This window comes from Simochromis diagramma, unplaced genomic scaffold (genome assembly GCF_900408965.1).
Source record: "Simochromis diagramma unplaced genomic scaffold, fSimDia1.1 OVJJ01000402.1, whole genome shotgun sequence".
NCBI lineage: Eukaryota > Metazoa > Chordata > Actinopteri > Cichliformes > Cichlidae > Simochromis > Simochromis diagramma.
In genome coordinates this window covers 7,327,223-7,344,920 of record NW_024386972.1, presented here as the reverse complement: position 1 = coordinate 7,344,920, position 17,698 = coordinate 7,327,223, and the positions used below count along the sequence as shown (strand labels likewise).

Genomic DNA, 17,698 nt, shown 5'->3' with positions numbered 1-17,698 from the left:
TTATCTGCATGTTCAAGTCTTCTTTGCGAGGCTTCACTCGGTGTGGTCTTCATTTCCTGACACAATGACACTAATGGTTTCCTTTTATAGCAATGCTACGGCACACATGTATGACTAAAACACCAAAACCCCCATCTGCATCCACCGGTCAAGACATTGCAAATGCAGACAAATACAGAATTTCGCAGTAGATGATTCATCCTGTCCATTTAGTCTCCTGCACCATGACACATGCTGCGTTCAGGTCCATCTATGGTGTGTAAGGCTTATCTCAACGGAAAGACAGTACTTTCCCTTTAAGGAACTTGAAAGCATCCAGTAAATTACATGGTAATCTAACTAAAAGGTCTTCTTGTTCTACATCTCCCCTTGATAAATGAATAATATAACTTTTCATAAATTGCTTCAGAAGAGTCACGGGTACATCTTGTCCTCTCAGACGTAATGATTTTGTGTGTGTTACAAAATCATTACGTCTCACTTTTATGTAACGTGTCTGCTGGGTGTCACTGAGGCTGAGGCTGAATGAGTGATTTGTACACCCTTAAAAAATAAAGAACCTGTCTTTAGCGGTACAACAGCTTGTTACTGGGTACTACCCTGGACAGGAGGTACTTATTCTTATTCTTATTCTTGTGGGCCGAACCTTGTAGAGCCCAGCCTTGAAACTCTGGTGACAATTTTGTACTTTATTAAAACAGCACATACACAGATCTGTTAAAAGAGTGTAAGAGTAGCTCTATTAGAAAACCATCAATATATTTTATTATTCATTCATACACTTGGAAATGATTTTGGTCAGGTTTGAACCCCGAAACATTTTGCTAGTAGATAACAGCACTAACTACTGAACCACTGTGCTGACAGTACACTGTATACAAGACAGATACAAAGTGAAACTTTTCTCGGGGGGGGGGTCCAGAGTTAAAAAGATTTATACATAAATTCAATAAAAAAATTGGCATTTTATGTGAATTAACAAAAACTCAGTGAGGTACAGTAACGTTTTCTGTAATTTTAGACATTAATTTGTCATAATTTAGGGGCCATGCTGACAGATTTCTTTAAACTTTCTAGAACAGCATTACTGATCAGGTTTTTCTGATATTTAAATATCTCAGGGTTTAAATGTGTAGTTAAACTTCTTTAGATTGACAGACAGTGGAGGTCCACTCATTTATTCCACTTAACATCAAACTGTAAAATGAGTTTGACATGAAATTAGTAGGATTGATAATATTTCTTTATGTTTCTGTAATGGTTAATTAACTGCTATACGCAAGATATTTAAAAATGATATTTTTAATACCAGTATATAATTATAGTTAACCCTGAATTTTCTGATGTACTGTTTTGCAAAAAAAATGTTTAAAAATCAGAAAACATGTTTTTTTGATTAGGATGCCAAATTAGTTATTTACTTGCAGTCCTTGACAGAAACATTACTTTTAGCTGTTTAATTTTATGCTCAATTCATTACAGAGTTTTTTTCTGAGAAGTCCATGTGCTCAAATTTGGGTGTAAATATGTGAAATCAGTTTGCTATTAATTAATACCAAAATAAATAACAAAATAACTAATAATGAAAAATATTATTTTGACAAATTTCTGAAATGTTTTCCTTTTTTTAAGACAGGTAGTCTAATAAATTCATTAAGGATCCAGTGTATAACCCTAGATGATACATTTGTGTAGATAGTCGGGATAGAAATTGGCTTTTACTGTACCTCTGTTTCTGAGAATTTATAGATAAAGTCCACCTGGGCCTTTTCTTTGCCTGGGAGTAAACATCATAAAGGCTTCGTAAAAGCAATTACATGAAGAATCTGCACTGGCTCCTCAGACATCATTTATATGTGTAAATAGGAGCTTGTGCTTATGTCGATGCAGGTGTTACTTCTTAAAGGAGATGTTTATGTGAAAGGCCCAGATTTCATGTGTGTGTGTTCCTTTATATAAATGTGAGGGTTATATACAAACTGCTTGCATAAATGTTAGGCAGACAGTTGGTGCTTGTGAGTCAGTGTGGACTTCACAGTTTTCAGTTTCTAATAACAGACTTGTAGACATCATCGTATGAAGGCATTTCATCTTTAATAAATGTTGATTCATTCTTTATGCTTTAATCAGGTGTCTTCTTTAAACAAATTCTTTTAGAATTTATATCAAATAGAGAAAAGCGGCAAAAGCAGTTAGAATGTGTTTATTTGTTTGCATTTTTTGATCTTTTCAGCCCTAATTCCAAAAAACAAAATTTAACATAGAGAAAGATGTGAAAGTACTCATTAATTGAAAGATCTCTTTTGAATTTACTGTTCGATTGAATTTATGCAAAAACCTCATTTATAATAAAATCACTGACAACATTTTCAGGCACTACAGACTGAACACAGGACAGGCCAACATTCCTGTTTAGATGTAATTGTTCTACACAATTTTTCAGCTCAGCGAGCCAGCTAGCACCTATGGAGAATTTGTGCGTATGTGCAGGAACGCCACACACATGGTGACCTCTTTAACTTCCACGTACCACTGCCATCTGAAAATGTCTGAAAATCTTCGACCTCCTCCACCCCGACTGAGAGCTGAACTTGTGAAAATCGATTTGCCACTGCAGTCGCGCAGCTGTGTCCCACTTTAAATAAGAATGCATTTCATTGCCCTGCTCTAATGACGCGAAAACGCCCACCACAACCACAGGAACTAACAACTGTTTAGTACATAGAATCTGGATTTATCTGAGTTTCTGATCAGCTTCATGTGTGACTGTATTTACAGGTGTGACTGACAGACCTGCAAGATAATCTTCACATCCTGTCTGTGTGCAGACTGCACTTAAATTAATGGCTGAATCCTTAGTAAATAAATGCATAATGAATACACCCCATTGGCAGAACTCCTAATTACCAACAGTGGGTAGTCAGAACTTTGCATTTTCTGAGATTCACTGTCGTCCCTTCAGGAATTCTAACAGACTTGCTCCTGAATTGCAGAGCTCGTCTCTAACAAACTAGCTCAGGTTTGCTGGGAAACACAGTTTGCTTTATCTCTTCTGTGTGGGGCTCATTAGCGTACCCCCCAGAGAAGGTTAAGCTACACGCAGTGTTTGTCCTGAGCCCCGGGGACATTTAGCATTCAGACGGCACAGTTCAGCGGAGACTGCCACTTGTCTTTTGTTATTTTTGCCAAGGCAGGTTTCTTGTTAGCACTTTGCATTGAATTGAAAAGCATTCCTGTTAAGATGTGTTAAAGGGGTACAAAAACAGCCGTATTCCCTCTACTGTGTCAAAAGGCGCTAAAAATGATAGCAATCACTATTCATGTTTCTGGAAAAATGTTTTAGTACAAAATATGTATAAATAATTGTCAAGCTGATTACTTTCATTTGACACACCACATCATTCCTTCTTTGAAATGTGAGTCATGAATTTTTTTTGTGAGTCATGAAATGTGAACCATTCAATCTTTTTTTCTGATATGTCCTTGTTTTCCACTCTCTTTCCACTCCTCTCACATCTCCTGTTTTATTTTAGGGCACGAGTGATTTCTGCATTTCCCCTGACAAATACATCATGAGTAAAACAAAGGATGTCATCAGTGCTGGTAAGTGTGGTGTGAATAACAATGATCGTTTAATGGATTCATTATGTGACATTAAATTTGTGGCCATGGCGATAATTGATATTTAGCAAGGCGAGGACAATGATGATGAAAAAACATTTTCTGTCTGCTTTTGTGTTTGTGTTTTCTCAGATATTGTTCATTACTATCTGTACTGCAACCAGACTCTCTCCAACCCCTTCCAGCAGGTAGGAAACGGGATGTGTTGCAGAGCTCCTCGCAAAAATTGCAGGTCATAAAATGTCCACGCATCTAAGCCAAAAGAGTTTTGATTAACACAAAGAAATGTTCTGTAGACATTTGAAATTAAATCTTTATCCATAAATGAGGATTTATGATGTGCAGGTAAAACTGGACACTTGCTGGGTATTTTACAGATACAATTTAACGTTGTTAAATGTTGTTATTTTGGTGGCTATGCACTTGCCATCAACATTATTAGGTACACATGTTCAGCTGCTAGTTAACAGAAATGTAAGAGTCACAGGGTGACAACTCACTGCTTTTAGGCATGAAGACATGCTCAAGATGGGCTGGTGAAATTCAAACCAAGCATCAGAATGGGACAAAAAAGGCGATTTAAGTGACTTTGAACTGTGTTGTGGTTGGTTGTTGGTGCCAGATGGGCTGCTCTGATTGTTTCAAAGACTGCCGATCTTCTGGGATTTCCCCAGACAGTCATCTCAGGGGTTTGCAGAGAATGGCCCAAAAAGGAAAAAATATCATGTGAGCAGCAGCTCTTTGGGTGAAAATGGCTTGTTGATGCCAGAGGTCAGAGTAGAATGGCCAGACTGTTTCAAGCTTATAGGACAGGAACATAGCAGAAGGTATGCAGAAGAGCGTCTCTGAGTGTACAACATATTGAAGCAGATGGGCTACAGCAGCAGAAGACCACACAGGCTGTCTCTCTTGTCAGCTGATAACAAGAGTACAGTTCACACAGGTTCACCAAAACTGGAGTATAGAAGATTATAATGTTGCTTAGTCTGATGAGTCTCTATTTTTGCTGTGACATTTGAATGGCGAGAACAGAATTTGACAAAAGCAACATGAAAGCATCTGTCCTGCCTTATATCATTACATAAGTTCCTACTGGTGGTGTAGCAGTGTGGATACTGTTTCCAGCAAGATAACACATCGTGTCGCAGAGCTCAAAAAATCTCAAACTGAGATTCTTGAACAACACCAGACACCATACCTCAATCCAGCAGAGCACCTTGGTGGAACAGGAGATTTGCATCTTGGATGTGCACTCAACAAATGTGCAGCAACTGTGTGACGCTATCATGTTAGTATGGAGCAAAACCTCTGAGCAGTTTCCTGCACCTTACTGAATGTGTGCCATGAAGAATTAAAGAAGTTCGAAGATTAGTAAGGTGTACCTAATAAAGTGCCTCGTGAGTGTATGTTTATTTTGAATTTAACAAATCTGTTCAAACTACCCACTGCATCAACATTCAAATAGAAGCTTTGTCCTGATTTTTTTTTAAACTTTTTTAAAGGTATTAATGAGGAAATATCAAACAGATTCATGATTAAGCCTAATATTAGTTTAATTATGGCAGGATTAATATTATATTCTTTTTCATAATCAGCCCTTTAAAAGACTCCAAATTTCTCCTCAAAACTCCATCTTAGAAGTTTAAAGAAGAAACTGTTACTTATTCTTTTTTTTATTTACTAAAGAGAAACTGTTATCTGAATTTTTTTTTTTTATCTCAGAAATGTGAATTGTGTAAACAGCATTTAAAAGACCATTTAAATACGAGCAAGGTCATTCCTGACTCATTTAAACAGACTTAAGACAGCTGTTGTTGTGGCGATACTAATCGATATTAATAGCTACAAAAAACAAATGTTGCTCCGTTTTAACAGCAAAATGCCTTCATGTCTTTTGAACTGTAATTTGCGATGCTCAGTCTTTGCTCATTTCTTTGCCCCTCAGGCTTCATCTTTGTCAGGCTTTCCCTTCGTCCAGCCCTGTCTGTCTGAGTTACATCCTAACTTCTAGCAGAGGAGTTATAAAACCACCAAGGATCAAAGACTGTCGCCATTATTTTTCTCTCTTTCTGTTCTTGCTTCCTTGATGCATGACAAAGCATACCTTAGTGTTACAAAACTGCCGAGACAAAGGCTATGAAATTGCACGTTAGATGAAACAACCTGGAGAATCTCTTCTCCTCCCACTCTTCTGAGGATCTGTGGAGTTACTCTTCAGGGAAGCAGTTTGTGGGTCACTTCACTGACTTCCCAGCTGACATCAGTCAGCAGTTAAGTCAATTTCTGTAAGTTCTGGTTCACCACACCTCAGATCTTATTATCTGGCTCTTGTAGACATGCCCCGAGGAGCACACCACAAGAGCACAGCGGCAGAGGGCAGACAAGCGTCACCTTGCCTGGTAAACAAAGTCAGCGCTCTTTTCACTGTCACACAGATAGCCAACAGGTGCAAAGTTCACAAGCAAGCTGGCAGATACAGGAATTCACACTGATTGGCAAGCAAACAAGCTTCTCCCCCCTGTTTATCTTACTCTCTTAGGTGTTTGTCTCTCCGCAGTGCCCTGCGGGTCTACCTTCCTGCCCCAGCGTAACACTGCCTTTGGCATCACTCCTGTGCCAACTCTTTATCTATTTTTATCATCTCTTCTCTTTTTTTTACTGTCCTCCTCCATGCACTGTCTTTGTCCTATTTTTTCACTTTATTTGGCTTAGAACAAACTCACCCAAGCTAAAGTTGGAAAAAAAAATCAATTGAAGCCAGTCGACTGTGTAGCAGAGAGCTACTGGGCCATGGACGATCGTGTAGATTGAGAAAAAATGTCAGATCAGAGGAAAGCAATTACATTTATGTATAGTTGAGGTAATTGACCACATCTTGTTTCAATTTAACACTGTGCCCCAGGCGTGGGGGTTTCCAGGCTTGTCTTGTTAGGCTGGGTGACTGTGAAGATACAGATTTGCTTTGAAGATATGGCAGATTAATTGATGTATGATCATACTTGAATGTTAATGTTTTTTTAAAAAAAAAAAAGGCAGGAACGATTGTGTTTCAGGTAGAACAGACTATCCCATTACTCTGGGCTGAATTTGGATGCTTATTTTGCCCCCTGCTGGTGGGAACATAGATCTGTTGTTGAGATGGGATATTGTGTCTCAAGTAACCAAAATCAAAGCATGTTAAAATGAAGTGAAGAATCTGACGTTTTGACATATAAAAATTTTATTTGTATTTATATTATCATAAGAAGAAGTTGGGTTTTTAATAAAGTTGTAAAATCTGAAATCGCTGTATAAAACAGGGGGAAACACAAACTGTGATAACACCCAATACCTCCAATGAAAATTAGATTTAGCTTAGGCCAGTCTTTTTGACCATTAACCTGGATTTTCCATTTCAATAAATCCAAACCAGATCAGTGACATAAAATCAAAGCCAATTATTATGGCATTAATGTTTTTACCTATAGTTTTTGAGGCTTTTTTTTTAAATTACTGTACATATTACAGTACCTCTATTACTCAGCCCAAGGCTTGCTGCATTCATATGTGTTATTTGCCTGCTGTTCATTTGCTTCTGTACTTTTGTTTGCAGCCTCTGGCCATCTTCCAGAGGTCTCTGACCACCATGCAGATCCAGATCCAGGGTCTGTTGCAGTTTGCTGTACCACTGTTTCCTACGGCTGAGGTATGGCCCACAGAAACACTTTTATGCTGTAGTTTGAGAAAAAAAATAAGGGCTGAAGTGTTTTTCAATGATACGCTGACCTCTCCACAGAGAGATCTCCTGGGTATACAACATTTGCTCAACTCCTCGGAGGCCAGTCTGCACCAGCTGACCGCCCTGCTGGACTGCAGGGGGCTCAACAAGGTTTGTTCACTGCATCCTAATTGGCATTAGAGAAGCACAACTAGGTCAACTTGAGAGTAAGTGGCCATTCAGGATTTCAGAGTAAAACTGAAAGTGGAACTGAGAGCAGAGAAGATAACAGTAATTTTAAAAACCTCTTTTGTTGTTTGCAAGTTTGTTTGCTCAGTGCGGTTCATGACTGCAATGCGGTTTACGTGAATGATGTTGAAGTCCCACCGAATGTGCAAGACATAAATGAAGAAAATGATGACGCACACCGATGCACTAAGTGCTTTTTCATCTTTGGCTCATTTTGTTCCGCTGTGTAGTCAAACATGGCAGCGAGAGTACAGATAATGAGCAAACAGTTTGGCCACATATCTGTGTTCTGCATTTGACCTCTTTAGGACTACCTGGATGCAATGGTGGGGGTGTGCTATGATGGAGTGGAGGGTGTACTGTACCTCTGCCTGTTCTCCATTCTGGCAGCCTGTGCCTTCACTGTCATGCTGTGTGCCATTCCCAGGGCATGGAGACAAATTGCCTGCAGGTCAGTACATTTTCAGGCTTGTCTGCCTGCTTGAGCGCCCTCATTTTCTCATTCTGCACCATTCTCTATGTACATCCCGGTGTACCGTCTAAGGCAGCACATACCAAAGAATACTGTAATTTGAAGTTTTGTTTCCATCAGGCGTCATTCACACCGTACCCAAGAAATGCAATATCGTAAACCTTTCCTCTGATGCTCCTTTCCTAATTTTTCACTGAAGGGAACAAGATTACGATGACATGGATGAGGAGGACCCGTTCAACCCACGGGCAAGGAGATTAGGGTCTCAGAACCCTGACCACACCAACATGCACAGCTTCTGCAGCTACAGCAGCAGCATGGGCAGCCAGACCAGCCTGCACCCGCCCGCCCCGGCTGTCTCCAATGCCCCAATGTCTGAGTACATGTGAGTCAAAAAAAAAAACAACTTGGGGGGGAAAGTGACATCAGAAATTTGAGCCATGTCCGAGTCACTTGTCTCATTTTTTTCTGCAGGAACCACACAGCTCTTTTCGGGGGAAATCCACGGTATGAGAATGTGCCTCTGATAGGACGAGGCTCTCCACCCCCATCGGTGCGTTGGGTCCCAGAGGCCAAGTCCTTCCTATGATGTCATTTCTTTCTCAGTTAAACTCAGGAAGTGGTTTTCTTAGAAATAACAGCTTATTATTTCTTTCATTTTTTTAACTTGGTGACTCAGCTAACCTCCTTTGTTACATTTTACATTCACGTCACTTAAATTTTAGTTCCGATTAAATCCACTCTTTTTAAAGGTTCTTTATAGTATTTAACCAGATACTCTTGTGTTTTACACTGTGGCTTTTATTTTCTGCTGTGAACAACATACAGGAGGCTGGCTTACAGTGCCAAAGCAAGGAGAGGAGAAGTAATTTAGTTAATATTTAATATGAACAGAACATCATTTAGCCTCTCTCAGGCCTCTCTCTCAGGATAAGGTGACACAGGCCGTAACCCATAAACTCTTTCACTGTCGACACACAAGTTTTTCTTCCTCACTGAATTAACTCAGCACCCTGCTGGGCCTCTAGTCTCCTGTTATATCACAGAGATAAAAATAGAAACATTTTAAATGAAGTTTTCATTCAGCACACGCTCCTAATAGCATGCTGTACACCATTTTACAGATCTCTAATCTGGATTTTGCTTAGAGTTATAGGAAAGAAATAAGTTTTTATCCTTTTTCCTGCTCAGATGTTTTATTAAAGATTGCTTATATGTTTAGAATCTAAATTGAACCAAATTTATACATGTGTTACTGCAGTTTTAATGTATGTAATTCTTTTTAAGTTAGCCATCATTATCATTAACCTTCAACCTTTAATTCCAGCTAAAGTACCAACTAAACATGTGATATGCTCTGCCTTTTGACTCTTTAATACAACCAAATAATATGCATCTTAATTTCTTCCTCATGGCTATAACTGTACAGAATCATGCAGTCATCTTCGGCTAACAGCTTCTTTTATATATTTTTTTTTTTGTTTGTTTGTTTGTTTGTTTGTTTGTCATGTGTATGTTTGTTTGTATCTTTCATTTCTATATTCCCTCTTTTTTTAATCAACTTTTGGAGATATACTCTCAGCAGTATAGAAATCGAGTAAGTCTTTTCTTCTCTCTCTGTCAGGAATAAAGTCCCTCACTTGTCCCTCTGTTCCATCTCCTATCATTTCTCCTTCACCTCACATTATCTCGTCTCCTGTGCAGTTCTCCTGTTTAGCATGACTTTTAATCTGCAACCTATTGTCCCCGTCGCAGATAGGTTCACTTAGCAAGGGTATTTCAGCCCCTGGTGTTCACAGGGTGGTACGGTAGTTGCGTCTCTGGGTACTTTCACAGTCAGCTCCTATGTGCATGCAGTCTTTCTCCGGTCATTTCGTTTTACACCTAGCACTGACACAAAAGTGTTAGCAGTAGGGATTCTGTGCACTGCAATAAAATGGATTTTACCTGGAAAGTGTTTCATACTTTATGCTATGTGTGTATTTAATGAATAAAGGATTGGCCTTTTAAAACAAACTATAGGTGATATCTAAAATATTTTACCCTGCCATGGTCTGTTATGATTTAAATGAATACTCCACTGAAACTTTGTCTTAGAAACTAATATTCAACCACTGTAGGAATGAAATCTGGCATTTAAAAGTTTGCATACTCTCCAACACAGAATTTTTGTTGATATACTAGCCAGTAGTCTTTATATACGCATACGTTCGCCAGCCATACGCTCACCTATTCCACTGCTAACACAAATACCTAGTCATCCAATCACATGGCAGCAACCCAAGATATTTAGGCATGTAAAAATAGTCAAGATGACCTGCTGAAGTTCAAACTGAGCATCAGAATGGGGAAGAAAGGTGATTTGAAAAAATTATGAACCCTCCTATTAAAGCAAAAATTACAGCCAGTCTGAAAGCAAAAGGTGCTCCAACCCAGAACTAGATAGGTGTAACTAATAAACTGTCTAGCGTGTAGCTATACTATAAACATGTACTATATATTCATTCTTCTGTAGTTTCACTTCACCTGTTTTTTTTAACCTGATCATCCATGCTTTCCCTGCTTTAAGTCCCACTAGGGGAGTCGAGAGCCTCAAACATTTCTCATGTCAGTGCCACAGTAGAGTGAATTTGATACATTAAGATAGATATTCAGTGGACTGTTCCTTTAAGCCCATTTTCCCTACTTTCTTCCATTACAAATGAGTTTTACATGTTTACATCACCACAATCTAATACAACAGACTTGTAATATTCTCTATATATGTCTCTGTGTTGGTGTTTTGTCTATAGTACTCTCCCACTATGAGGGCCACCTACCTGTCCATGACCGAAGAACAGAGGAGACACTTTGGAAATGACTTCCAAGCATAGACTTCCCTGTTTGCCCAAGGAGAGAAGCAGCATCGCATACCATCTACAAGACAGCAACATGCAGCTGATAGAAGACTCACAGAGGAAACTGTGTGGCTTCACGTCAGTCAGGACTCCAGCGTGTGGAGTCTAATGATAATGGAACAATATCTGTAATCTTCTCTCTGTTCTTTTAGCTCATTCATGACATTTCTATCCTTTCTTGGAGAACGTGCTAGACGTTTCCAAGAAGTGCTGTCAAACATAACAATCTCTTAATCTGTTTTGTCCTTTGATACCCTCACACGCTCTTTTAAACATATAAAAAAAACCACACAAAAAAAAGTTGTTTCCCAATAATGTAAAAAAGAAAGTTTAAATTCAGTTGAGATCTCTCTCTCTGCCTTTGAAATGGAGATGTGTACTAATTTTGACATCTTATATTTGAGTCTCCAAAGATAAAAGATGTGAACGCGATAGCTCATGCATCGTTATTTTCTATGTAGTGTGCTCCATGCGTGATATTCGTGAAGCACAGAGCCAGCACTGGCAGCACACAGCAGGAGTTTGTGGAGCAGTATAATTTATTTGCAGTCTCACACACACACAAACACGCCTGCTAGTGAAGCTTTAGGAGTCTACAGAGACGAGACTACCTTGAGACCATGGCTTCTGTAAATAAGTTGTAAAATAACAGATTGTTGTCTTATTCTGTTTTATGTTTAAACTGTGCGCCATTTTTATATACTTTTTCTAGTTCTGTCCAGCAATACATAGGACCACTATTTTTTGTATTTTCTAATGGGCCATTAATTCATACTCCCTGTATATCTAATCCAACTAATCCAATAAAGTCGTCATTCCTATTGTGATTCGGGAAGCTGTGCTGCTCTCTGATTAATGAATCCAGGTAATTACTTTCACCATAGCAAACAATCCAAACAATACATGTTTGTACCGACTAACGATGACTTTCTGTGTGGATTGGATATATGCCGTGTCATTAATACGTTTTGTGTGTTTGTTTCAGCATGTTGCACTGTACAGGCACAGAGAGTGGTGCTTAATTTTGTTTGTGTGTGTGTGTGTGTGCGTGTGTGTGTATGTGTACGCAAACTTCAGGGTCTAATCGTAAATTGAATAAACCAGCTTTGAGTACAACGCGATGAGTCTTAATTTTGTTTTTGAGTGTTCGTGCCTGAGATCATTAAGATCTCCCTGTGCATTTAACTGAAACATATCCACATGCAATTAGTGTATCATGAACTAGTGATTCCTTGAGTATTTTTAAAGACTGCTGAAAATATGTACAATTCTTCCCAAGTAAAGGATGAAGAAGCAGGGACCAGGGTTCATTTGTACTCAGTGATGAAATTATTCGATTTTGGTTTTTTGAGGTCAGATGTGAAGGTTGCTGTGAGCACATGGCTATCCCATTTTTAGTGAGCTCTATATATTTAGTTTTGCATATTTGTCACAAATCTAAATGTTTCATATCATCAACGTTATGAATTTATTTATGAAAACCTGTTAGATTTACACCAGTTTGTGGCTGTTGCCGGGGTTCGCTTGAGCCCCAAAGCCTTAAAAAGGTCTTTGTAACCCTGTGACTTTATTTCTCATCTTTTCTTGAGTTTCTTTAGATCACGGCCTGATTCGTTGCTTTTTAAGATCTTTTAGCCTACTTCATTCTGTCAAACAGGTCCTTTTTTATTTTATTTTACTGTTGTTTAGCAGGTCTGGCAGTAATCAGGGCTGAGTGTAGCTCATGAAATTGAAATCAGCTTTAGAAAAAGTGTGATAAAACACACTTAATTTGTCATTTAACAAATCTGATTCTTGTTGGCAAAGGTGGCTCAACCAGTTATAAGGGTCAGGGCGAAATCACTTTTTCTCACAGGTAGGTTTAGATAGCATTTTTCTCTTAATGAATCAAATAATCATTTAAAAATACATTTTGTATTTACTCATGTTGTCTTTATCCAATATTAAAATTAGTTTTATGATTTGAAACATAAGGGACAGGATACTTTTTCACAGCACTGCATAGCAAGACTGAAGATATTTTTACCCAATAACCTAGAATTCAGATTTAGGAGGAAATATCACACAAATATCCGAGAGGATAAAATGACGATAGAAATGACGAAACAATGACATTTTATATCCCAAAGATCAGGTCTAGAGAAGTCCTAACTGCTTGGTGGAACTATACAATGGGATCTAAAGGGTAATTCTAGTTTAAAATATCCCTGTTACCTTCTTTTGGTTTGGTTTATTTGTTTGTTTTTAAAGACTATAGGTTACTTAGGTTGTTTAGAAAAGTAAAAATTATGAAAGTAAAAACAACTTACTTTAGTAGGTATTTTATGTTCCCCTTTCTGCTCATTTTCCGGCTTTTTTCCCCCACCATTAAGCCGCTTGAAATTGATTGTCTAAAATAGTAATTGCACAATTTCTACAGCAGATGTCAGGAGAGTGCAGCGGAAACGGTATCTCAGTAAATATTACAGAAGTTTAGTGTTTTAAAGATCTAGTTTTTTTCACTACCGATCATTTTCTAAATACGCTCTGTGGTCGTAAAAACAGCTTATGTTATTATATTTTTAAACTGCCTTTTCCCTTTCCCCCTTTTATGTATTTGTTGTCTTGAAACGGTATGTTTTTTGTTGTTGTTGTTGTTTTGTGTCCCGTTTGAATCTTTAGCCATCAGAATTGTTGTCTTAAGGCCAAGAAAGATGCCAAGCGGATTTATTTTACCAAGTGGATCATCATGGCCTTGCCATATTGGTCCATTTGATTGACCTTTATTATAATTATGAATTTATTTTATTCTCGGTTGCTACAAACGAGACAGACATGACTGGGGGATAGGACAGGGAGAAAGAATGAAAGAAAGAGAGGGAGAGAAAGAAAAACAGAGGGGAGAAGAGACGGTGAGAAGGGGGGGGAAGAAAGAAAAAAAAACAAACTGGGGTCTGGGATGCGGGGCCTCCCCGCTACTGCAGATAAGGAGGTGGTCTGCTTGCCTCCACCCCAGAGAGAAGGGTTACATCTCCTGGGACTAGGTGCGGCTTGCCCCTCTGAGGGCGGGGGTACCTGGACCTGGGATATAGAGTATGTTTGGGGAGTGCGACTGTCTGTGCAGTGTCTATTTGTGTCTGTCTACACGTTGGGTGAGTGCCGAGTATTTGGTTGTGCATACGGGGTGGGAATGCACGTTTGTGTCCGCGTGTGCCTGTTCGTCTGTGTCTATATGTCAGGTGGGGTCTTAGACTCAACCTCTCTGGGTACATCTCAGGCCCTCTAAAGTCTCCCCTCACCACACTCCCTGCCGGTGTTTGATGCCCTCAGACGTTGGTGTGTTGGTGGTCCTTGTTGTCTGGGGCTGGGCGCTCATGTATGTACCGGCTCACTCCTGGTGGCCGATTTGCGGGGTCGGGCGCCTGTGGCCCGGCTGGGCTCCTTCCGGGGGGTGGGATGCCCTCAGGCCTCTGGCCTCTGGGCCTGAAGCTCGGTCCTCTCTGGCACAGCTGGCTGCCGGCAGAGCCCGCGGGCACGCCACTGCAACCCCCTCTGGCCTCTGCTCCATAGCTGCGGGATGACCTCTCGTTTGGGGCTCTACTCAGCTCTTCCCAGGAGGGTGGCACGGTTCCCCCCCCCTTTGGTGGTCCTCCTCGGGTCCTTGTACTCTGGGGCCTCTGGATATCTGGGGCCTGGATCTCCTCCATACCTGCTTCATACCCTGGTGGACGGGGCTATGGCTCCCCACACTCCCTAGCAGATCGTTACATGGAGAAACCTTTGGAATACAAGCATGCTGATCCACACAGGTATGCACACAGGTGTAAACACGGGTGTTCACAGACGCGGACTACACCTTTCTTGGCTGCTGCCTCAAAGCACATTGTGCGCTGTCTATCTTGCGTGCTGCACAATATCGTTTATTATTTAGTATCTACTGTTATCTACTGCTAGCTAGTTTATTGTGATGGTGCTGTTTTTTTTATTATGTTGCTCTTTGTTGTTTGCTTTCTCTTCTGTTTTTTTTCTCCATACAGGTGAAACGGTATGTCTTGAAACGGTAATTGCATAACATTTCCACCAGATGTCAGCAAAGTGACACAGAAAGGGTATTTCATACAGAAAAAGACATTTAAAAAAGGTTACCATTTTCCAACTATTCGCGTCCGTAAAATGTGTGATATTAGGATCACAGATCTATCTGAATGCACAATAACTGGTTTGGATAAACGCATACAGCCATTTAAAAATATTCACCATTGTTTTAAAGGTGTTTTAGAACCTCTCCAAAAGATTTATTTTAAAAATAATTAATAATAAAGGCACATCCAGTCCAATAACTGATAAATGCTCGTTTAAATGTGACTTTTTGTCTACTTTATTATCCTTTTGAAATTCAGAAGCGTTATAAAATGTTAATATGACCCAGGTTGCTATGAAGCACTTTTACAAGGTACAGAGGGTTATGTTTGTATTTCCTTTACAATCATTGTGTAGCCTAGGATAGGAAAACTGGGAGTACACATGACATGCCATATTATTTATTTATTTATTCACCCAAAGCAATGAAAACCCGGACTAGAGGGTTTTATTTTATAATCGGATGTACTGGTGTTTACAGTAGCTGATTTGATACTGCCGGTGTTCCGCGAATCTCCAGGGACAACACAGCACGCGCGAACGCAGACGCGCGCGCGCGTAAACACAGGACACGGAGCGGAGAGGAGCGAGGACAGACACAGAGAAGTGCGAGTAGCAGGTGAGCTGTTGCTGGTGCTGCTGTTACCTGCCGCTACCTTTAACTCTTTGTCTGGCTAAATTATTCCCGTGTTTCCCGACCCGCTGCGTGGAAGATACCCACCGACGCGCTCTCGAGGACACAAAGAGGAAGCGAGTGAGAGAGTAGAGTCGGTCGGTAGTTGTAGGAAAGCTAATATCGTTGAGTAAAAACGACTCGAAGAGATTGTTAGCTCGCCAGTCGCGCTTGTTACTACTGACAAGCTACAGCCAGTGAGCATTAAAGGCAGAACCCGGGTATATTAGTAGTTGTTAGGTGTGTGCGGTGGGCTGCAGGTGCTTTTTTTCCCTAAAGAGTAGGTGGCATGCAGGTAGCAACGGGGAGCGGGATGGTCCAGTGCCCCGTTTTCTGTTGATGCTCGCTATCCTTCAGGCTGACCGAAAGTGAACATGAAGGACACCGGAGAGTCAAAGGACCACCAGCTAACTGTGAGTTTCAACCTATGCTTTTTTTTAATGATATTTTTTTATTGAGCTCTAACACCTTTATTAACTTTGTCAAATGAGTTCGCTCTGTTGGTGAGTAGTAGAAAACCATCACCATTTAATACAAACAAGCTCATAAATTTTCTGCTAGTTAACTGAACACTCTGTGCTCACTTCATTAGAGTACACCTGTAGGCTGCAGTCCTGTGAAGTTTGCCTAAAAAATGCCTGTATTTTTTGTTGAATGACATATGCACTAAAAGGTGGCTTCACACTGGATACCAAATACCACCCTTTATATATAAAAAAGCAAGCAAACAAACAAACAAACAAAAAAAAAACCCATCCTATTCACCCCTAAGTGACCTCGGCATTAAAACATATAATTTAATTAAACTAAAATACATTAGCGGCATCATGGAGTTAGCCTAAGCATAGTTTATTTTTAGGTTCTTGTTCTTCTTTCTAGTGGTTTCTTCTTGAATTCCTAACCATTTAAGCTGCTGGCGTTTATAGTGAATGTTCAATTTTCTTTTATACCACCTGCATTGCAGCCCTTACCTGAATTATTGAAGTGGCTGTTTCAGTTGCCTGGCCTCTCTTGTCCCCCATGTAATACACCTTCTACATGGTGCTGATAGAGAGAGGACCTTATTATTTCTATTTGTTGCCTAGGTGAATCCAAGGTGGATCCACATCCACTATAAAAGCCCTTATATACATGAACGTCATAGCACATTTGTTTGAATGCATATGAATGCAGCTCATGTGCCACCCCTGTGGATCTAACACACTGCTGGTATTGCTACACTCTGTTTTCATCCTGTTTTAATTCAGTCAGAGCTTTTCTGCTGATCTCTAAATCATGCAGACAGATTTAGACTAACAGTAGGAGTCTGAATATGCATAATGCTGTCGTATTACAATGCTCCACTCATTAAGTTGTTATGTGTCTGCCAAGTGCCATCCAGTATTCATAATTTAGACTCTAAAACCACAGCTCTGCATTTAAAGCGATATTTTGAGTTTCCAGTTTACCTACCCTGGTTGAATTGGGGTTGTGAGAGAGAAAAGACTTAAAAGTTAGAAGATCCTGCATTTTTCCTAATTATTAAGTTAAATGGTGAAAAAAATGTGTTTGACATTTGAAAGATTACTCATGCAATTTATGTGTTTCATTTTTATGAATTTGGGTTATTACTAGGATACATCTTTTACAACTCCCTTAATGCAATATAGCAGTGTATCATAGTTCCCCTTCCTACTTATATTCGCACATCTTTATTATTCTAAATCACATTTCATCTTGAGGGATTCTTTTTTTTATCCTGCACAAAGCCAATCCTGAGCCGTATTGAACATTACTCACCTGCTTTCTTCATTCCCAAAACCATTGTAATGTTCAAAATCAGCACAGCGTGCGCTGCATCTGATATATGAGCCAGTTTTTTTTTCTTATAAAATGCTTTTCTGTTGAAGCACTCTAACAAGTGACATTAAAGCATTTGTAAAAATTCAGTTTAAACTACAGATAAAACCTTAGACATGTTGTCTTATGTG

General features: G+C 39.6%; 2 protein-coding genes across 5 annotated transcripts in view; both read left to right on the top strand.

Annotated features, from left to right (window-relative positions):
- Nucleotides 1–12,052, top strand: part of ttyh2 (tweety family member 2) — a 69,620-nt gene extending 57,568 nt beyond the window's left edge. Inside the window, exons 7-15 of one of the 2 annotated variants that reach the window (XM_040039024.1) lie at nt 3,534–3,603; nt 3,754–3,809; nt 7,214–7,306; nt 7,397–7,489; nt 7,876–8,018; nt 8,239–8,424; nt 8,514–8,592; nt 9,610–9,636; nt 10,832–12,052. In XM_040039024.1, the coding sequence (XP_039894958.1) occupies nt 3,534–3,603; nt 3,754–3,809; nt 7,214–7,306; nt 7,397–7,489; nt 7,876–8,018; nt 8,239–8,424; nt 8,514–8,592; nt 9,610–9,636; nt 10,832–10,912 (828 nt within the window). In that variant the 3' untranslated portion in view covers nt 10,913–12,052. The remainder of the gene's footprint in view (nt 1–3,533; nt 3,604–3,753; nt 3,810–7,213; nt 7,307–7,396; nt 7,490–7,875; nt 8,019–8,238; nt 8,425–8,513; nt 8,593–9,609; nt 9,637–10,831) is intronic. The other variant, XM_040039025.1, reaches the window with a different exon arrangement.
- A 2,884-nt stretch (nt 12,053–14,936) lies between these two features.
- Nucleotides 14,937–17,698, top strand: part of kif19 (kinesin family member 19) — a 40,656-nt gene continuing 37,894 nt past the window's right edge. The window contains exon 1 of one of the 3 annotated variants that reach the window (XM_040039124.1): nt 14,937–16,141. In XM_040039124.1, the coding sequence (XP_039895058.1) occupies nt 16,103–16,141 (39 nt within the window). In that variant the 5' untranslated portion in view covers nt 14,937–16,102. The remainder of the gene's footprint in view (nt 16,142–17,698) is intronic. The other 2 variants (XM_040039123.1, XM_040039125.1) reach the window with 2 other exon arrangements.